Source organism: Melospiza melodia, chromosome 10, assembly GCF_035770615.1.
Source record: "Melospiza melodia melodia isolate bMelMel2 chromosome 10, bMelMel2.pri, whole genome shotgun sequence".
Taxonomy (NCBI): domain Eukaryota; kingdom Metazoa; phylum Chordata; class Aves; order Passeriformes; family Passerellidae; genus Melospiza; species Melospiza melodia.
The window spans coordinates 21,396,262-21,418,549 of NC_086203.1; the positions used below are offsets into that span (position 1 = coordinate 21,396,262).

The window sequence follows — 22,288 nt, forward strand, 5'->3', positions numbered from 1 at the left end:
TCCAAAGGTCATACAATGGTTCAGTCCTGAGAGAAGATTTCTGGAATCTGCAGTGCATGGCAGAAAAATTACTGCAGATTTCTGAAGACAGATCCCGCAGTACAGTAATGGATTTCACCCTCCCTTCAATAAAGCTGAGGGACCAGGCTTAAAAACATGGAAGCTTCAATACCCACAGAACAGAGTAGGCACTTCTGAGTTATTGCAGTGAGCTGGTTTTGCTTTAAACACAACTCATGCTCCAAGTGTTATTTCTTGAAAATTACTCCTAAAGAAAGATCAGGAGAATAGACAGAACCAAGGACCTTGCAAGGTCAGACCCACTGTACCAATAATTCACCTCTTGGGAGGAAAAGGAGGCTGGACACCAGCCTTACGTCATGGGAAGATAAGAGTAGTTTTATTCCAAATGAGAGACATCTGAATAGGGTATATCCTTTTCAAAAATATGACCCAGTGTTCTCCCAGTGCTGATTCTTCCTGAACAAACAGGAGAGCATTCAAAATGTCCACACTTCTCTTTGTATTTCTATGTCTGTCATGAAAAAAGCAACAAGTATTTCAATATTACCAGGGAAAAAATTATTAAGCTCTTGTTCTCAAAATATGGTTTGGGTTTCTGATCCCTTTCCTTTTGATCTGGAAGAATTCCTCAGAATTCAAGGATTATGTTGGTGATTCTGGAAAGCACAAAATCTGGTGCTCAAAACAGAAGAGCTGAGGATTTCAGTGCTTGGGGACAGTGACAAGGCTTTGACCCTACTGTTTGGTAAGTGCAAGGGTAGGGAAAGGGGTAGGGCCTTCCTCTCCATCCTGGGACACCAGGATTAATGTTTGCTGACACAAAATTAGCTTTGTCTCAGTTCCATTCATAAGCAGGGGATATCAGCAATAGCCCAGTTTCAGGGATGTGGAAGAGTGCAATTCCTAGATCCTAGAGTAGCACACAGAGCCATGCAGGTGTTCCAAACTGGTTCCACCAGTCAGTAGAAACAGCTGCCAATCTATTAACAAATGACAAAAAAGATCTCAAAATTGTAATCACAAAAAAATGACACTGGATGGAGCACCATACCCAGGAAACCTGGGTTTCCTGTCACTGATTTCCTTGCTAAACTTCTGAAAGCTTCCCTAGGTTTTTATACCTCACTTACCTGCGAGACAGGGGCAAAGCAATTTGACTCCTTAAATTACTCTTGGAGACCTGATGCTGAAAAATACTGATTGCCTTAAGGTTTCAAGGCAACAAAGCTTAAAAACACCCGTAACAAATAGAAAAGCTCTTAGCCAAAATTGCTTTGGGATCAACATCCATGGTGGTTTTCTGTTCAGGCTGCACTTCTACTAGGAGTTTAAACAGCAGCAAGACTTCCTGCTTACATGGAACCTGAAGGCCCTGCTTTCCATGTTTTCAGCCAAAAGCCAGCACACATTCCAGCTCTGGGTTTCCTGCTCTCTCCAAAGCCCCCAGGTGGGGAGTGGGATGATTTCTCACCTCCCTGGTGGATGGAGTCCTCCAGCACTGCCATGGCAATGGAGTCAGTGGTAGCAAGGTCCCGTGGGTCACCTGAGGTACAAACCCAGCGGAATGGCCCAAATCCCAGGGAAAAAATGTCCCTGGGAAGAGAACATGTTTCATTAAGAGATAGTTGAAATTCTTTCCTTATTTATCCTGGCTGCTAGCGGTGCTTTTTCTTTCATTAGCTGGAGACAGAAGAATTTGAAACATTTTCAGTGCACTAATCTAAACAGAAGCATCAAGGACCATTAGCTGAGAAATTAAACAGTGGGGCTTCATGCAGCCATCCATTGGTATGTAGAAGTATAGTCAGGCCAGAATTCTGATAGTCATGTTGGACAGTTCAATCAAGTGCATCATCAGATGAACTGCAGCTCTCCTTCTGTTTCATCAAATATACTCTCACTGCTGCCTGGTCTGGGTGTCCTTAACCCAGGCCAACCCTGAGTGCATCTGCACTGTCAGGCAAGGGCAGGTTCTGACCGGGTCCCTGAGCCCAGACTCATTTGCTGTCCACATTGTTTATGTACAATAGTGGGACACGCTTTGCTTGAGGGCCGGAAGAAAAGATCTAATCTGGTTGGGGCCTTACCCTGTGCTCAGGCTCTTATTCACATGGCATAGGCAAGCTAAGCATGAGTCAGAGGAAAATGAGTTACAAATCCAGCCCCTCGCTGATCTCCTGAGCTCAGCTGTTTCCACAAGCAGCATGTACAGTGTGGCACAGCTGGTGACACGGGCAGAAGAGTGTCCTGTTTCCATCATGCTTGTAACTTCAGGGCACATATATGGCTTGGATGATCTGGGATTGGTCTCTACGGCTCTGAAGAGACAAGCCCTCAGCTTTCAGCACCTAGAAGTGAAGTTGCCTCTAGGCACAGTTTGAGGCTGTGACCTGGCTCTTCTTGAGCAGAACTGCTTAAGGAAAAGTCATGCACTAATCTCTGTAGGACTCTCCCTCTGAACAGAGGGAGGCACAAGGTACTCAGCATATTCCCAACTCTGCCCAACATACCCCATGATGTGCTGAACATAGGAAGGATATCGAAATTCTGTCTTATTTGCTCCTTTTTTTGTAACATCAGCACCTATAAAAGAATTTTAATAGTCAATCACTTGATGGAGGAAAACTATAAAATGCAAAACCAGACTGCACACAAGATCCAATGAAGGTTGTATCTCAGCCAGGGAGGGTCAGGGGTCTCAAAGAACAAGAGAGAAAGAAGGACTAAAGATTAGAATTACAGCGGCCAACCCTGTCCTACTTAACATACACAGCTGGGAAGATGCATCCAGGATTGTCCTTGTTTCTGCCCACAACTCCAGGATCTACTCACCAGCTCTCTGAGCTTCCAAGAGAAAAGCATTGCCATAATCCCAGAAAAACATGCCCTTATCAGCTAGTTTGTTAATAGCAGCCACATGCCTCTTCAGACTGAAATAAAGAAGCAAACAGTTATTCTTGATGAAATATGAAAAAGGATTATTAACTAACCAAAGGCACGGGAGTAGGAGGAGACAGAGGGAATGGAAAGACCCCAGATAAATTCAGACATAAACCCACAAGATATCGATTGAGATTCTTTCAGTCTCTGTAGCACCTGGTATCCTCAAATCCTGAAGGGATTTACAGTCATTGAGGAAACTTAAATAGCAAAGAGGTGCCACATCTTTCAGCCAAGCAACACAGTCAGCTCTGGGGATGGAAGCTGATAACAAAAACCAGCTGGCACAAAACTGCAGAACAGTTTAAGTAGTTCACAAAGCAGAGAAAAAACTGAAAAACAGAACATCGCTGTTCTGGTGTGCACCTTGGACCAAACTGCCCAAAGTACCCTTTCTTTCCAGCAGTGGGCTGTACCCCCTGACTGCATGGCTTGAAGAGCAGTTAAGCCCAAAGATTATGAAGATGAAAGATCAAAACCTTCACCTCTCTTGTACCAGTGTCCGGAACTTCCCTGGGTTGGAGGAGAGCAGCTGCTTCCCCTCCTCGAAGCTGAGCTGCACTGGGTAGTACCCCCCGTTGAATGGGTTGTGGCAGGAGGTCTGGTCAGAGCCCAGGTCCACCAGCAGCTCTCCTGTTGTGTCCAGCTCATGCACCAACCTCTCCCTAGGGAGGACAGAAAATGAACACAAGGGTGAAGGACTCCCTTCAGACAGCACATTTTCATGAGCATCTACAGTAATATACTCAGCACTATACTTAATGTCTCTTCTAAGTTTGGGAAATAATTCCACATTGACCAAAGAGCCAGAGCATTAATGTATGCATTATCCATTCACATTACTTACCACAGATCTACCACATTCCCATGGTAACCCAAACTGAGGGCAATTTTATTCTTTCTTGCTTCTCTAGAAAATAATAAAAAGATTGGTTGAAGAAAATGCACCTTGTTCTATCTTGAAATGTACAAATCACACACAGAATCAAACCCAGAAAAAAAAAAAAAAGGTTTTATGTTGTTTTCAACGCTTATCTCAGAAACAAATCTTTCAACATTTACATAATTGTTAATCACGGATTCCACGAAGCTTGAGTGATGCTGCAAGTGTAACATTAGTTGTAATTGCTCCATGCATATTCATGAAACTAAACGAAGACACGTTTAACATGTACAAATGATGTGCAGCATTAGTAGTCACTAATAAAGACTGCTGCAGCTTGGGAAGGTAGATGCACGTTCCAAAGCAGACCTGGAACGAGAAGAGGTGCCCCTCAACCCCTCCTGTGTGCAGACTACAATGGCACAGGGCAGAAAGATGTGAGTGCAGGGTTAGGAAGCAGAGCTAAACTCACAGAGTTGGGTTACAAGTCATACCTAAGGCGAGCAATGCAGTGGTCCAGGTTGTTAGAGATTTCCATCAGCCACCCCTGCTTGTGGCGCTTCAGAAGTGCTGCTTCATCAACCTAAGAGGAACAGCAGAGACCTTAAAACTCCTGTTTCCCCCATGCAGTCATTTTTACCTTTAGTTTTTCAATTAACTTGCAGGAAAAAGTAACAAAAAGTAAAGGTAATAGCCCTGCTGTTACCTAGAGTTATACATATATATAGTAAGGATATAGATTACATATATATATATATATATAAACTACTGTTCTGTTCTCTTTCACTCCAGGCTCAAAGCAAGAAATAGAATTTTTTGATACATCACTTCCCAAAATATTTTATTAATCAAAATTTATCATTGAAATTGTATAAGAGGTAATGTAAGCATTAAGTATTCCTATTGTTTCTTTTCATGATTATGTTAAAAGACAAAAATGTTTCAAATTTATTTTCAAACTCTAGCTATTTTTTGTGTAAATAATGTTTTTTAATAATTAAGAAACTATTCTCATTTATCAGGCCAAAGAGACATTTCGGCCAGGCTGCCCAAGATGAAGCTATGGTTTGCTGAATAAAATTAACCCTCACTTTTGTTCTTGGACTACTGGTTGAAAACCTCAACCAAATATGGAAAGAAAAGAGGAAAGCATTTTCCTGTCCCAGCTGCCTAATGCTGCAGAAAAATAGCACAGAGCAAAACCAAACTGTGTCTTTAATTCCCTCTTGCTTGAACTTTGAAGTTCCAAATAAACTCAATCCCAAATCTGTGCTCTCTCCTGGGCTCAGCTCCTGTGTGTGCCAGTGTGTACGTGCCGAAGGGACAGCTGGATAAAAATATAAATGGATGGACAAACGATGGAGGCTTTGGCACAAATTCCATATCAATGGTCCAATGTACAAGCTTGCACATCATTAAAACATCTATAATGAGCTATCAGTGGCATAAGGCAAGCGGCAAAATTAATTTAAACCCATATTCTGTGGTAGCAACAGATTTAAACCCCACACAGTGATGTGTGTGCATGAGACACATGACCTGAGCAACTTCTAGTATTTCATTAAAGCATTTTTTTCCTTCTCTATAAGCTTCCCCCATATTTTTAATTCCTTCTCATTAAGAAGGTATTTATATGTAAATTAAATAAATTCTGTATCCAGGAGTTGCTTGAACACCAGGAAACCTTTTCTTTCCCAATTATTCTCAGCATGGGACACCCATCCATCATTTTTTCACATCAGTAATGAAGACTATCCTTCCCAAACCCCAGATTATGATAATAACAGTGTCACTGCCAATGGAATTATTCAATAAAGTCAGATGCCATGGGGGATAGCTTCTTCTGAGATATTTAAATCAGCACAGGAGGAAAAATATTAAGTGGTCTGTATGATTTACAGGAATTGAGTTCATTTAAATCCCCACATAATACAGATCAGATCTATTTAAATGTTACCACATCCTCAATATTTTACTTTAGTTCCTTCTGACATTCCTAGTCTTTCACAGACTTGCTGGATCAAGAAAACTCACTTCCTTTGAACCACACTTTCAAAAATATGCTCATTTTTGGATCAGCATCTCAGTAATTTAAAAAATTGCATGAAGAGAATGAGCTAATGCTGGCTCCAGTGTAATCCCAGAGAGCCCAGTGCAGCTCAGAGGAGATATCTGGCCCTCCACACCATTATTTAATAAAATTACAATCAGCTTCCTGTCAAACAGGAGAGGTAAAATACTTGCAGCACTAATCCCTTCTGTCAGGGCTTCGGAAGCCCTGGCTGACAAAACGATCTCTTGCACAATTCAATGTCATTTGCATAAATAGTTCCTTAAATAAATAATATGTACATATATATAGCTATCCACACGTGCTCCTGAGACTCATTTCCGACAAGGATCATCTCACAGGAGATAAAAACCAGGCAAAATTCAGTCTCCTGAACAAAATCATCTGCAGCCATAGAGATGAAAAGGACGAAGGATGGCTGTGAATGGCATTCACTGAAATCTTGCCTTTGTATTCCAGCATTTAAAAGACCAGGATGCCAGAAGTCTGAATAAAGATAATTTATTTGTTAATAATTTATTCAATAGTAAATTGAATAAATTTATTTTACCTGCAGGGAGTACCTCATGAGATCTCAAAAATGCAAAACCCAGGTGCTAACAAAAGCACCTTTGCAGCCTTTCTGTAAAGCTGATGAAGCCCAAGCCTTCCATCAGAGCCCTGAGGCAGCCAGAGCAGCCAGGGCTACTGCATGTGACATGGACACACTGACCCATTATGTTTTGAAGTTTAATTGTAACTCAAATGGCTCAGATTATGATATTCTTATCCTTTGCACTGCAATGTGACATGCCCACAGCAGAGGTTTCCCAGCTAACTGGCTATAAATGACTTTAGCTGAGAAAGCCAAGCTCCCACTCCAAATGTTCAAATGGCTCTTCTGACAGCATCATTCTGCATCATTTGTGAAGCAATTTTAAATCCATATCTTCACAGTCTGATCCAATGAATGAATGAATAGAGAGTGGAAAAACAGTGAAAAATGTTCAGTAATGGAAAAAAGAGACATATCTTAGAAAATAAAGTATTTTATGAGTTTAGTTTGCCAGGGTTAGTTCAGGAACCTGTCAGATCAGAAGAATGAGAAGACAGAAGGACAGTGGCACTGCTCTCACCTCTGCAATGATGCCCACACAGCCAGCAATGACTGCAGCCTTGGCCTGGGCCCCACTCATCCCTCCAAGGCCAGAGGTGACAAACACCTTCCCAGACAGGTCCTCTGCCCTCAGGTACCGCCGGCCAGCATTCAGCACTGTGAGCTGCACACAACAAACACAGCATCACCAGCAGCCCTGGCATTTAAACAGCTTCTGTCCCTTCAGCAAACAGACTTTGAAACTCTGGGGTCATCACTTTAATCCTTGAAGAAGGAAATATGTTTCAAAATGGTGTTGTGAACCATCTGTCCACATTATGCTTATTTCTCTCATCATGAAATAAAATAATCAGTAGTTCCCAACATGCTGCTCGTGCAATAGAGAGACTTAAGGGTGGCTGCAAAGGACAGCTAGGAAAAACAGCCAAGAAAATGTTTTTATATAACACATATATAAAACACATATATCAATTCATACTTCACATATTGTAGCTGAATATGAGCTCAGATTGAGACCTTGATTGCAAATCCCTTCAAGTCTGTGTTCTGGATAAGACATATCTAAGTGAAAAATTAATTTTTTGTGGAGTCAACAGTGAGAATTTGTTTAGTAGCCAGAAGTTCCTCTCACAGCTATCCAACCCACTCCCACAGCCAGCCACCAGGGGAGGAATCCTCCTCCAAGAGTGCTGCCAGAGCTTTCCCCAGCTCCTTACCACGGTCCCATGGACGATTCCCTGAGGCCCGATGTAGCAGTAGCTCCCTGCAGTCATCTGGCCATACCTGGGGACAGCAAGGAACACAGTGACACCACACACTGCTCAGCCTGGAGTGGCACTTGCTCTTGTCTACTTGTGCTTCCAGTACAACAAAAAACCCTCTGTGCTTCGCTTTGTTGTTAAAGGTCTTCTGTTACCAAATTCTCAACTTAAGAATTCTATCATTAGCAATGCATCAACATATTTTTGGAAGAGTGTTTAGCTCATTAAATTGAGTTCACAAAAATACATGGATCAAAATCTGAGTGTAAACTTGTCTTGGTATTCAACACAGTGACTGGGACCAAAGGACACTCATTTTCACCTCACTGGAATCTGTGTCATTGGGTTTCAGTGCACTCCTGCCTCTCAGACACAGGGACACTGTGGAAGCTTTTAACCCAGAAGGGTTGACCACATTCGTACTAAATTCCCAGAGAAGCAGGGCAGCTCTTTGGCTGTTTTAATTTATTCTCTCCTTGGGGCACAAAAGAAGGACAATCTTGTGCTCATCAACAGTAGAAGAGTACATAAAAATCATTAAAAAATTATCACTTTCTACTTCAAAGTTTCTTTTAGCATGAAAGAATGTTTTATAACTTGTGTTTTCCATAGACTGCAAAACAACCACTGAAAATTAGAACTAGCAAGTGCTTTAAGTGGGTTATTATTAAGTCTTTAGGCTATTGTTCAGCCAAGCCTCACACATAAACCCAATATTAATTCCTAACAGACCTCAATTACATCCTTATATATGTGGCTGAACATAACTCAAACTCTGAAGTAATTCCATTTAAGTGTGCATTAATGCTTTGCAGCATCAATACTTCATGCAGCACACTTGAAATGCATCTGCATTGGAAATTTTAACCAGTCACTGCTTGATGTCTGAATTATATTTTAGTCAAGTATTTGATAAATTTTAATAGTGAGCTATCTTCTTACATTGTTACACCCAAAGCAAACATCTTCTCGTATTCATCTCTGGAGGAATAGTTGGGAATAACCTAAGAAAACAACCAGAATAAAGTCCACATAAGCAAATTAGAGATTTAAGCAGGTCTTTTAAATAGCCTAAATTTCTTTAACTATTTCTGCAGCTATTACATAAGCAGAAAAACATTAGAAACAGCAGGTGTAATCCAGGTGTTTTATTTCATGTATTCTAGCATTAGAAAAAAGATGTCCAGTCTTCCTGGCACTGTGATTGCCACACAAGTTTTAAGGAGAGCAGTTCCCCAGCCACAAAACCAACCTGCAGGGGAATGGATATTGAATGGCTCAGGAGACTGGCAAGGAACCAGTGTTTCCACTTGGCCACCCTGCCTTCCAAGCAAAGCAGTCCAGTTATCTGAGCCTCTGATTAATAACCATGCTTGCTTACTGAGGGCTTTTAAACCTCCCAGAGTGAGCATAGATGAACTCCTTGGGGCAAGGAAGTGTCTCAGACTCAGTCAGAACAGAGGTTTTCTAAAGAGGAGGAGGTTGTTCCCTCCATCACTGAAGATCAGCACCCGTGAGGTGACAGCAGCTGTGCTGGAAAAAATGCTGCAGAATTTGGACCCCAGATTCTCCTATGTGTTGCAGTAAAATTCAGACAGTACAAATCATATTTTAACTTAGCTAACACTTGAAAATGAAACAGAATATGGGGGAAAAGAAGACAAGATGCCAATACCCACCATGCCATTGGTAATGATTAAACGAGGAGCACGCTGGTGGCTGGGGAAGAGCCCCAGGGGATGCCCACTGTACATCACCAGGGTCTGCTCTTCTGTCATCTCTGACAAATACTGCATTACCAACCAGAACTGAAAGGAAAAGCAAGGAGAAGAGGGACTTTGCATCTTACATTTCCTGGTTTTTGTGAAGCTGCTCATCTTGGAGAATGAAGGCAGCAATAGAGATAACGAGGTGCATTCACATATGGAATAACAGAGCTCTCAACACATTCTTGCTTTCAATAAAGTCCTTTAAGGGATATCACTCACCAGGAAACACAAATCATCAACTAACACAAGTCTGAATAAGTTCCAGAATAATTTCTCCAGTACAAACCCCAGATATCCTTCATTTTAAAGCCACTCTAATTTTATCTTGAGATTAACCACTTGTATTTGGCACTTTTCTGGCAATCCTTCCAAAGCCAAACACTGCAAAATTTTCCCTATAGAAGTGATTAAACACTCATGCTTATTGTTGATCCTAATCTGAAAGTCAGCATGTTCTAGTGCAATAAATGGTTTTTATAATGTGCACTTCAAAATTAAACAGCTTTTCTTCTCAAGGGAAAAAAATCCAGCTTTCATTGTGGACACAGAAGAAAATCCAGGATGCATCCTGGAATACACAAATGTATTTCAGCCTTGTCTGCATAATTCAATAGTTACTCCTGATTAATGCCAAAATGTACACTTTGACCATCTAATTTGGCTTTAAATTTAACTGCAATCCATCATGTCTATGACAAAGCCCATTAAACTCCACAGTACCTCTAATATGTGTCAACTAGGCCTGTGAGAAACATCCTTGTGCAATATTGGAATTCAACAATTGCTTGAAACTAGAGTTTCTGTAGGGACACAACATTTTGAGGGGAAAAAAACCCCCAGAATTGCTGATCAAAGAGGCAGCAGTATCAGTGACAAGCATAGACACATGAGCTCTGAGGCTGTGATCTGAATTAAAAATGGTATAGATTTGAAGCCAGTCTCATCTAACACAGTCAATTCCCCAAGCTGCAGGGTCAGTTGAATGGAAAAAAATTAGTCAAGTTACTGTCTTGCTTTTTATGCTTTAGTTTATGAAAAATGTTGAATAATTGAATTCATGTCATAGGACCGAACAGGTGCTGAACTCTCAACTCCCTAGCAGTCTGGGAAAAACATCCTAATAAAACTAGAAGCTGTAAGATAAATGGGTCTTTTATCATTGAAAGGCATAGCTAGCAAGGAGGAAGACCTGTTAAGTTAGCTCTGGACATAATTCTTTCATTTGAAATTATCCAGAAGAAAGCACAGGTCTAAATGGATGATATAAACCAAACTGAACCTTTTTACTGTGAGTTTTGCAATGTTAGGATTTTAAAATTTTTTAGTGCTGTTTTCAAGCACAAACAGAATAAAATGTTCTGTAGGAACTGAATCATTCATGTGATTGCTACGCTAAGTAAACAAAAATAAAAAGGTTTTGTTTGCTCTCCTGTGGAACAACTGCAAGTCATAGGACTGGCTTGGATGACAACAAGAGAAAATAACATTTCTGACTTTGGCATCACTTCTACCTCACCTTGCAGCCCAACAGCTGCCTAAGCATTGTCAGATCAATAAAGGCCAATATACAATTGCTGGCACTGCTCACCTCAGAAATGCTGGAACACTTATAGGTAACAGGCAATAGTTAATTAGCATATATTAATTAATGCACAGAATAAAGAAACGGTGAGCATTGCCATGGTACCTCTTTTTGAAACATAAAGGCAGAACAGTTTTGCCTCTAAATCTACCTAAGGCTTCCATTTAACTTCCAGATTAAATTTACCAGATTAGGAAATTGAAACATGAATTTTCCTTTAACCACAAATGAGAAATCCCAGACTGGGGAGAAATCCCAGGTCACTCAGCCCCATAGCAAACTGAGGAATCCATTCTTTTCCCTAAGTCAGGAACTTCATTCACACATTAGTTTTGCTTGGGCTCTTTAATAATGAAGAGGCCAGGTTCAGATAAAGCCACAGCAAGGTGCATATGTGATTCTTTATGACAGAAGCTGCCTCCTTAGGTCAGCTTCTGCCAATTCCAGTCAGAATTCAAGACCTTCCCAGCCTCCAGGAGTGATTCTTCTCTCCAGGGGGATGCAGCTTCCTACCTGTGCTGATTCTGACCTGCACTGCAAACAGAACTCTAAATATGTTGCTGATTCTAAAGATCTCCTGACAATGTTTCTCATTTGCATTTTGCAACACCTAAAGTGAGTATACTTATTGACCTTTTTTTAATATAAGAGAACAGAGATTATACAAACACAATTTAAAACATTCTCTGATTTTAGAGAGGCTTTTAACCAGGCTTTTTTTCTTAGAAGGTAAAGGTTAATGTCCATAGTTAAGTGCAGCATGAACTAGAGCAAATGTTAACAGCTAATCTGATTTACTTGGAAAAATGACTCAGAATGGCACATTTTTCAATCAAAGCCTTTTTCTTATTCCACTACTTGTGAAAAATGTTGCAAAAGTACCACAAACAGAGGATAAGCTTTTTTGTTTTCTAGATTTAGACTCTAAAATTATCTGTGCTAAATACTCAGGCCCATACATAAGCATCAAAGAAAGACAAAGAACTGGCCTTTTATCATCCTACACAGCTCTGTGTTTATGGTGTCATGTTTGGATTTCTGTTGGGCTGTCTGTGCTCTCCTTACTAAACAAAGCTCCCTCCATCTACACAGTTCATAACTGAGCATTCCCCTTTCCAAACAGGATGTTTTGGAGTATTTTAAGGCAACAACTGCCAAGAATGATCCCAAACTGCCTGAGCAGAATGTGTGTGGGGGAGGGTGGAACTGGCTCTGTGAATTGCAAACCCAGCAATGTCCTACCTGTGCCCAGTTGCTGAAGACCTGCCCATTTCCTCCATAAGTGACCAGCTCCTGAGGAAACTAAAAAAAGGCAATTCAACATTAAGGCAAGCACTTTTCCCAAACCTTTTACTGTATCTCTGAGCTATTTTTGCTATCTCAGTAATAAATCTTTTCTAGAGGTTATTGCATCAAAACTCTCTATGTTCTTGAAATCGGGAATTAACATTGTAAAAGTGGTAAGAATAAAAAAATGTTATTTTTCAAAATTAAGTGTTTGTTACTGTAACACTGTCACTGGGATGAGCTTCCAAAGATACAGGAAGCATCAGCACTAATTTTTCAACATAAATTGTAGAAGCAATGTGCCAAGAGCTGAGCTGTATCTCTCAGGCAGTGACCAAGCTCCTGTATACAGTGCCTGTATGTCTAAATTTTTCAGTATTTATGTGAGAACACATACAGGAAATATTTTGCCCATTTTCTGCTGCCTGTGAATCCAGATTCCTGTTACTGTGTCTTACCTGAGCCACAGAGGGATCCAGGTTATTCATGATCATCAGCATGATGGCAGCAGCTGATTTGGTCTTGCAAGGGTACTCTCCTATGGGGTAAGCTCTGAAAGGGCAGGCACAAAAATTTAGAAGAAAAACTCCAGTTCACAAGAGCAACCAGAACAACACACCCCACTCAAATATCTCTGCATGCCAAGGATACTCAGACTTGTCTGGGTTGCAGGCTTTTATTCAGGGGGGAAGAGTAAAGAAAAAATGCACAGATATGAAGTTACATATGGACCTTAACAGGCAAATCAGGTTTTAACTATTATCAGAACTAAGCAAAACCAATAAATTGCATTAAGCTTATCATTTGCTGAATTATTTAATCACAATTGATAAATGTGGTGGCCAAGAATGCTCATTCCTTTCAATTGCATTTTTTCCAGGGGTGGTGGAAGTAGCCTCTGCAACAGCTGCCAGGCCAAGCAGCCAAGCCCTGCAGTGCCAAGGAAAGCAGCATCACTGGAAGTTGCCCTCAGGCTCATCCACCCTTGCTATTTAAGATTGTATCTAAGAAAAAAACCCACTCAGCTTGAGTTTCAGACTCCAAGAAACTCTCAAAGACTGAACTAGTTAGGGAAATATGGACCTTTTCACTAAAATGCACTTCACCCACAAGCTGAGAGGTGAGGCATGGGAAACAGCCTCAGAGCTATCCCAGCTCAGGTGGCCTGGCACTGATGTCCTTAATGCACCTGCTGTGGTCATCTCATTGTTATCTTCTCCCCCATCTGTTTGTGTGTCAAATTGCTCTAAAACTCCTACTCTTGGATTTATGCTGTAGCTGTTTAGGGCAGGGACAGTTCCTCTGCTGTGTCTGCACAAGTTTTAGTACAACTGTGCTGAGGCCTCTAAGGAATGACACCTGAAGGAAGCAGAACCACTGATTAAGAGTTTTAGTCCTTCCTTTTCTGTAAGCAACACCACCATTAGCTGAAAATTCCTAAAGAGGGACAGGATCTTTTGTCATGGTTTCTAAATTATCTTCCTTTTATTGGACCTTGGATCTTCAATGGCTGGACCCTTGCTTTGTGCAGGGAAAGTTACACTGAAAAGGTCAGGCTGAAGTGTGCTAATGACAAAAAAATAATTGGACATCCACTGTCCAGCTCATGAGCCAAGATCTGGAATGCATATTCCACAGATTCAGCAAATGGGCTCCTCCCATGATCCCATGCACTTTATCCTGGCTTTTTACATCAGGGTACTAAAACAAATGCCTTGTAGTCACTGCCAAACCAGGAGGGAAAGCCTTTGAGTTTTTCCACAATGCTTTTTTTATTAAAGATTTCTGCTGTTCTAAACTTGATAAAAGACCATTTCTGTGGAATGATACCAATTCATCAAGAGAAGATATTTACACATAATATTGCTCAGAGCATAAGAAACCCAACATCAGTTGAGTGCTCTGGCATAGGAACACAATTTAAATGGAGCCATGGTCCCTGGGACATACAAAACAAAAATCAAATACTCTCAGACTACAGAGATCAAAAGGCATTTTCTCATAGTGAGACTACAACAATCTATTAGAAAACAATCAATGAAATGATCACAAAATAAAAAAAATACTTGATGTTGTCAAAGGATCACTGATGCCAGTGATGGAAACAAGCTGCCGGACTGTTTCATCCAAGCCTACTTGGAAGGTGTCACCACCTGTAGTTTAGTACAGGATCCTCTGAAGTCTAGCCCTGCAAAAACTTTCAGATAGTCTTCTATTTCTCCACTCCTTAGCTGAATCCTGCAAGAGCTCACCCCAGGCTAAAATGAACAGCATAGAAACGTGGTTGTCTGTGGAAATCAGAGTGCTTTCTATTGCTTTATTCAGATTTCTCTATGGACATTAACCAGGCCCCTGCTGATGCAAAAAGGAATCAGTCTAAAAAAAGCAGCTAGCCCCTGGCAGCCCTCACTAAATCTGTTCTGCTTCACAAACATTAGACCCAGCAGCCCTAGAATGAAGTGATGGTCCAAGACCAACAGGCACAGCTTATTACACACCAGGGTCACCTAAAGGTCCCAATGGAAAAAATGCACTGCCTTCCTTTTCAAGCCCAGAGAGCTTCCTCTGCTCTGACAGCATGCTCAACCAACCAGCCACTCACCTGGTCTTACTTCTTGGTTCAGCTGGGACTGGCACCAGCTCAGAACTATTCAAGTTTGCTGTCAAGGTTGTCATTGGAGGTCTCTGAGTAATGACTGCCCCTGGAAACCAAGCCCTGCCAGGGGGCAGAGTGTTTGGGATCCCTGTGTGGGGCAAAGCTGGGTTGCCACACACAGAGCCAGGCTCAGTCCTTCACCTGTGCTGAGCTCTCCAGCAGTGACACTGCCCAGACCCACCACAGCCTATCCAGAGGGGAGCACTCTGCTTCCCTCCCTGTCCCATGGAGCATCCCAAAACACACAGTAACCCTCCCTGGAAATGAAATCACTGCAGTACACAGAATATCCAAATTATCAGAAGATAAGCTTCATTATTACATTATGAAAACTTCTACAAGAGGTAAATTAGGATGCATCAAGGCCACTCTAAAGGTCAGTTCCACCGGTGAAAGCTGGCAAGCAAATGGCAGCTGAATACAACATGAACCATCCAGTCCTCACCTCATCTCAATATCTGGGCAGAACCTGTACATGTAGATGTGGCCGTACAGCCTGAGCTCCTCAGCAAATTCCGGCGCCAGCTTCTTCTGGATTTCAGGTGGGAAATAACGCAAGGCATTGCGCAGAGCCAGCTGCCAGAAAACACACACACAAACAAACAGGGGAGAAAAACAGAGGTATAAGAGAAATGGAGGTAAGTGGGTGGCCCTGAACTTTAACCAGTCCCAGCTGGAAGCCTGCCTAAGCTGTTGCAAGGACAATGCAATGCAAAAGGCTAAGCTCACGCCAGGGGAGCTTCATTCCTGCTGCCCTATTGAAGTGTTTCTACCTGCCTCTTTCCTGGTAGGTTCAATTAGGGTAAATGTGTGACCATCCCCTTCCCACCTGCCTCCCCAAACCTGCATGGAGAGACCTTGGGGATTTTGTGAGTAGTGCTCAATCTCATCAATATATATTATATCAATATCACAGACAAACTCTCTCTCGCAGTGCCGGGGCACTGGAATACCAAGTAAACATTGTTCAGAAATCCTTAAAACTAAATCCCTAAACTCCAACACACTGAAGATCCTACAGTACTTTCCATTCAAAACAGGACCTTGGCCCAGAGTTATGTGACATACTCCCAGATGAAGATGTTCCTGGGCTAAGTTTTATTGCAGATTCACTCCATTTAGCATCCTAATGTATAGCAGAGGGTGTTGGGTTCCATTATTTTATTGATGTTACATGTATCACTTCCAAATTAGCTAAAGTGATTACCAGGCACTCAGCTAAATCCTGCAGATGACACTACGTGGCTCACACTCCCTATTGCCTTCAAAGACATTAGCCATGGTTTGCAAAGAACAATATGTCCTTTTGCATGGAAGAACCCATAAATAAATCATTATCTTTAGTAACAGCCTGTTAAGGCATGTCTCCGTATTCTGTGTTTCACTTGATTGAAACCATAATGAGAACAAAGATTTTTGTCATCTTTAAATAGCCAGTTTCATGCAAAGATCTTATAAGTTCCCTGGCAAATGGCAACACCATCCAAAGAACTTTTAGATTAAAATATTCACAAATCATATGGAATTTCATATCTTCCTTTGGCTGATTTTTAATGGCTGTGGAAAGGATAGAAAGGGATCAAGTTTACTTCTACAAATTAGAATTGCCATTCCACACAGAGAATGATGAGGGGGAAAATCTATTTACCAGATGAGAAAATGCAAATTCCATCTTCATTCTTCTCCAGTTAGATAAGCAGTCATTTTCAAGGGTGTGCTATTAATAAACACAAAAATCCCACCTATATCCACACAATGACAAAATACATGGGGATTTCCAAAGTCAATCTCAGAGGTGAGCAGCCATCACAGGGGGTTCTAGAGATGAGAAATTTCTAAAGCAAAAATAAAATCACCTGCACCCCTAAAACCAACAAAATGAAGAGGCACACATTGGTATTTTGGCTGCCTTTGAGAGCTACAGAGAACTGCAAGGCTTCCATTGTGGCAATGATCACCCACAGTCTTTGATCAATATATTATTTGCATTAAAATGAAACTGATGGACTAATATTTTTTCTCACCATTTAATTCAAGCAAGAAAAATCTGTTTTGATTTTCAAACAAATTCACTTAGACTGAGCCTCTATCCTATTAATGTTACACATTATCAGAAGCCTGCATTTTGATGACGCAAACATTAATGAAACATGAACTTGAATGTAACATGAAATGTGGGAAAGGCACCTTGCACAGACAATAGAGGTCTTATAAAAGAGGATTAAGACTATGGCTTGTTTAACTGAACAGAATAAAGGTGATATTTGATTGCTGTTTCACTGCAGAATAAATGACAAAGCAAGAAGAAACTTCAGGGAAATGCTGGAAAGAAATAAATCGCTGCAAATTACCTGTAAAAAATGTTGTCTCGAAATTAGAAGAATTTAAAAGTAAGGCATTGTGAAACAATCTCTCAATAAAAGAGCCAGGGTGCTCAAAACTGCTTAGATGAACCCTGACTGCTTTATGAAAGGGCAATGGCCATGTGCATTGGGAAAAATTTTACATATTCATTATTGAGAAATAAATGGAGTAATCTGAGAAAGACACTCAAGGAGGAAATTCAAATAGGCTGATCATTATGCTTTTGTGGGAAGACAATATATTTCATTAAAGCACAATAAAAAGCCATTATCCTAGCCTTTTAGAAGGATTTATCTCTGACAAATTGTATTCAGAATATTTTTTTGCATTTGATATTTAGGTGTTCTTCCTTTTCATAATTTCCATTGACAGAAGCTTAAACTGCATACGCTCAGTATCTCTGAAAAAGCAGGTCCAGAGCTCACTGGTGTCAAAAATATTATTTGCAGTTATAATCCTGAATGTCATAGGCTGTTTTAAAAAATTATCTGCTCTGAATTTGCTGAGTTACTGATTTAATTCAACTCTGTGCAATGTAAGCAAATGAAAAGTCTTCCTCTTAAATCTACCAGCTGGATTTAGCATTTGGTTCTTGTGTTTAAGCTATAAACACTATTAAGGTGTCTTTTTTTTATATATACTCCCGAGAATTTTTAAATTATAACAAGATTCTACTGCTATTTAATCAAGATTTAGACCTCTCAATGCTAAAATATAATCAAGACAGCCCATGTAATCCAATAAATCAGCTGCGAATTTCTCTGCTGGGGTATTCTCTTGAGAAATCAAGTAAACCATCCTGTTTGTTAATTGGTGTTTGTTGAGGAGCCAGAAGGAAGCCTCTTCAGAAGAATGTCATTCATTTCCATTTTCTGAAATGCCTCATCAGGACTTCCAATTTAAGACCCTTGAGACACTCAGGGTTGCAGTCTCTGTTTACTGAGGGAAAGGGAGCACAAGGAGAGGTAGTGACTGGTTTAACTCTGCAATTTCATCCTTAGTTCTGCCCCTTTTCCAGTGGGGATGGTGCTTCCCTCCCATCTGTAATGTCCTGCCTGATGACCTCCAGACCCCGGACCTTTGGTGGTACTATTCACTAGCAGCAAGATTGTTTCTTTTATCACTCTGCCTGAGAGGTCCCAGTTTTAATCAGCTCATCTGGGAAGTAAACGTGGAGATTTCTTACAGGTCATTGCCATAAACGGGTGTGAAAGTTTAACCACATTCTTTATCCCCCAGATGTCCCAAAACAGGAGCTAATACGTCAGCCTGCCCAAACCACAGATAAACTCACTGAAGCAGCCTCAGTTCTGGCTGTGCAAAGAAATCCTAAAGGTCAGACATTCCATTTCTCCACCAGAAGGCTGAAGAACAGCTTCAGGTGCTGAATGAGGTTTCAGGCTCTGGTTTCCAGCTCCTCATCCCAAGATGTGCCCAAGCAGGAGGCCCCAGCTGCTCCCCAAGCAGAGCCAGCACAGCCAGAGCAGACACCTCACCCACCTTGTGCTACCTGAGGGAGAAGAGCAGAGCAGAGCAGAGCAGCCCAGGGATGGCAGCCAGGGCCCACCAGCACTGCTGGCCATCAGGCAAGACCAGGCTGACCTGCAGGCCCAGGACAAGCTGGAAGTGCAAGTCAGGACCAGGTCTGGCGATGCCACCATGGAGAGATGGAGCACAGAGAGGTTCAGAGTAGGGTGTCAACCCACAGGAGGAAGAGCAGACCCAGGAGGGCCATGGCTGAGTTCAGGGACACCCTGAACAGAACCAAAACATCTTGAGCATAGCTGAGAGTGCCTCCCAGGCCTCAGCCTAAATGGAGCCCATGAGCCTATGGGCAGAGGGTGTGGGAGGAGGCCTCAGGAGAGGCTCATCAGGGCCATCAAGGCCATTACTGACCTCATGCTGCCCCAGAAACACAGAATGCTGCAATCAGGGCAGAGAGGATCCTGCTGGGAGGGATCAGCAGGGGGACTGTAGCATGACTTGGCTCTGAGATCCATAAGGGAATTCCTGTCTGGATAAAGCCATCCCATTTTTCCTGATCCTGAGCAACACAGAGAAGTGCCCATTGTTCCCAAGTTGCTCCAGCATTATTGGAACATCAGTGAGTACAAAGCATGCAACACCCTTGCTCTGCAAAGCACACACCACACCTAGATTTTAAGGGTAGTTTCTTTGAGGCATGTTTACATAAAGATACAGATGCTGAGAAACAGAAAGCTAGGGTTTCCTGAGCTGTGGAGGGAGGGAAAGAGAGAGGATGTGGCTGTTTCAGGCCTCAGGCAAAGAATGCTGAAGGAAGAGAATTCAGGAAACATATAATCAGAATCAGTTCTGAGATATGGCTCAATTTATCCAAGAAGATTAAAGCTGGTATGATAGGAAGAATTAGATACTTCTTCAGCAAGTCCCAAAACACACAGTTCTTTATAAATCTCACTTACAGGATTTCTGTTATAACCACAAAAGGAGGCCCAAGAAAATAAAACATTGGCAGTGGTAAGGTTTATTATTGTAACAAGAAGTAAAACTGGAATGAAGGCATATGAAAAGATGAGGAAATCACCAGAGCATTATTAACTTCACTTCTGTCAAAGCTTCCCCTGAATATTTCAATTAGAAAGTGAACATGAAGCCATATAAAAGACAAGTCTTATAATATGTTCAGCATTACACACTGTCTACAACATCTGGAAGTCTGTCTCAAGATGACTTAAAAAAACCTTATAGACAGACAATCTTCCATCTACATGCTTTTCTAAGCATGGAGCACTTCTTTTAAAAAGAGATTTTACTATTCAGATATGAAAAAAATACCAACTGAGCCTCTAATTCTCTTAAGAGTTTAAGGTGGAGGACTAACTATAAAGTAAATCATAAAGAAAGCCTTAAAACCTCTAATAGTCTAATTAAATACCCAACTAGCATGACCTCTTATCATGTGCAGTAGGTAAAATGGAGAGATGAGAGATAGATGTTACAGTCAGCTGGGGGCAGAAATCCAGTCTACTGCTCCAAACCGTAAAGGAGGCAGGAAATTATTCCAGTTTCTATAGAGGGAGGGAAGACCTTGTCATTGCCTTCCCCTCCACAGGTTAGAGAGCAAGGTTTGGTATCCTCTTGAGAGACATCATCTCCTGAAACTGGGACCCTTTCTGCTACATCAGACTTCTGGGGAAAGGGAATTTAGGAAAGGCATGGAATAAAACAGAAATGATTGGCAATGTTCTGACATTCAGTGAAACTCACTCCCCACTCCTTCATCTTCACAGCCATCACCACAGCCATTCTGCACACTTAGTAACCACATTTCCATGGGACTGAGCTGTCCCAGGCACAGGCAGGATGCCTCAGCCATGAATGCTCCTGACATTGAAGTAAATCCTTTTTGGATATCTCACAGCTGTTCCTCTTTCTACCCTTTGCCTGGACTCTCCTCTGTTTGGGGAAGTGACTTTGAAAGAATTTGACTGCTGATGCCAGTGGGGAACTCCCACGAAGGCAAGGAAGTTGTGTGCAAGTTGTTATTGGGGAAGGAACTTGTGTGCTCTGAGCAGAATGTCTCAGGGTAAGTGATGTTACATGTGATGAAGCACAGATTTCCAAGTTCAGGAACCCACCTTGTCGTCTCCCACACAAATTCCTAAGCATCTCCACCCATTGACCATTATTTTCTGCTGCTGATTTTTTTAGTCTTGAGCATGAAATAGTGCAATGATTATTTTGGTGTGTACGAAGACTATTTAAACAAAAAGAGAAAGGAAAATAATTACGCTACTAAAGACGAATCATTAACTCCCTACAAACTCACCTGAAACTCATGCTCAGACTTCCGTATAAAATAAATCATCTTTGGGCTTTTTATGCAAATATGTGTGGCTGCTACCATGATGCTGATTCATCACCTTTGAAGTTTATTGTCTTGGAGGGGTTAGCTTTCACTCACATACACATGCAATGGTTTTACAACAGCATTCTGAATTTCAGCTCTGAGAAACGATGCTGGATTGACGTCATTGAAGTCTAATGCTTCTTGTTTAGCCATTTAAAGTCATGGAAGGTGCTGTGCAGAAAATCTCCCTCACATCAACCCAATTATTCTGGAGGAGGAAGAAAGAAAGCGAGCAGAAGAGCTTCCAGTCCTTTGTCCCATTACAGAGTGAATTATAACACCAAGGAAATACATTTGACACAAAGTTAACTTCCCATTCAGAAAAGCATTTGAGGCAATTTGCTGCCCCAAGCTGCCTTTATGTGAAAGGAAGAGAAATGAGGCCCTGTGAAAGGCCATGTTACCTTTTTCTCCTGAGCAGTGAGATTGGGTGTTCTCACGGGTGCATGGGGTATTCCTTGTCTCCGACCTTTGTTTTCAGGCAGGGGGTTTAGAGGGAGGCCACGACAGATTTCCTTCAGGCTGGTCATAGCTGCTGAGCAAATAGGAGGAGGAAAGGCAAGGCAAACTGGAGAGGTATGAGGAAAGGTACAAGGAAGAGGTGCAGGAAATCAAGATGCTGCACGATTCAAATGTGCCACCACTCCAGGGGGATCTCCAGGAGCACAGACTGTCCTCTGGCTTTGGCAAGCAGGGCTGTCAGGCTGAGAGGGCAGGGGGCACAGGTGACACACCTCCCTGCTCTGTGCCATGCCATTGGCTCTTCCCTCCTCCCCCAAAATGAATGATTCACAGCTTGATTATTCTCTGGGTGCTTTGTCAACTGGTGTCGTGCTAAGGCATCAGAGAAAATTCAGTCACCTTCCAAATAACCTGATCCCCTCAATGTTCATGTGAGATCATGGTCTGGAGCAGGAATATTGACTGAGACATCAAGAATTGTTCATTTATGTTGCTATAGCT

The 22,288-nt window shown here is 41.7% G+C and overlaps 1 protein-coding gene across 1 annotated transcript in view; it reads right to left on the minus strand.

Moving 5' to 3' along the window:
• The window catches only part of UROC1 (urocanate hydratase 1), a 36,021-nt gene extending 13,989 nt beyond the window's left edge, over positions 1-22,032 (minus strand). The window contains exons 1-14 of the mRNA XM_063164797.1: positions 21,730-22,032; positions 15,515-15,645; positions 12,872-12,965; positions 12,369-12,428; positions 9,455-9,583; positions 8,718-8,779; positions 7,731-7,797; positions 7,034-7,177; positions 4,342-4,430; positions 3,812-3,874; positions 3,450-3,629; positions 2,857-2,954; positions 2,535-2,607; positions 1,496-1,617 (exon numbers count right to left, since the gene is read on the minus strand). Coding sequence (XP_063020867.1) covers positions 1,496-1,617; positions 2,535-2,607; positions 2,857-2,954; positions 3,450-3,629; positions 3,812-3,874; positions 4,342-4,430; positions 7,034-7,177; positions 7,731-7,797; positions 8,718-8,779; positions 9,455-9,583; positions 12,369-12,428; positions 12,872-12,965; positions 15,515-15,645; positions 21,730-21,855 — 1,438 coding nt within the window. The 5' untranslated portion in view covers positions 21,856-22,032. The remainder of the gene's footprint in view (positions 1-1,495; positions 1,618-2,534; positions 2,608-2,856; positions 2,955-3,449; positions 3,630-3,811; positions 3,875-4,341; positions 4,431-7,033; positions 7,178-7,730; positions 7,798-8,717; positions 8,780-9,454; positions 9,584-12,368; positions 12,429-12,871; positions 12,966-15,514; positions 15,646-21,729) is intronic.
• Between the last annotated feature and the right edge of the window lie 256 nt (positions 22,033-22,288).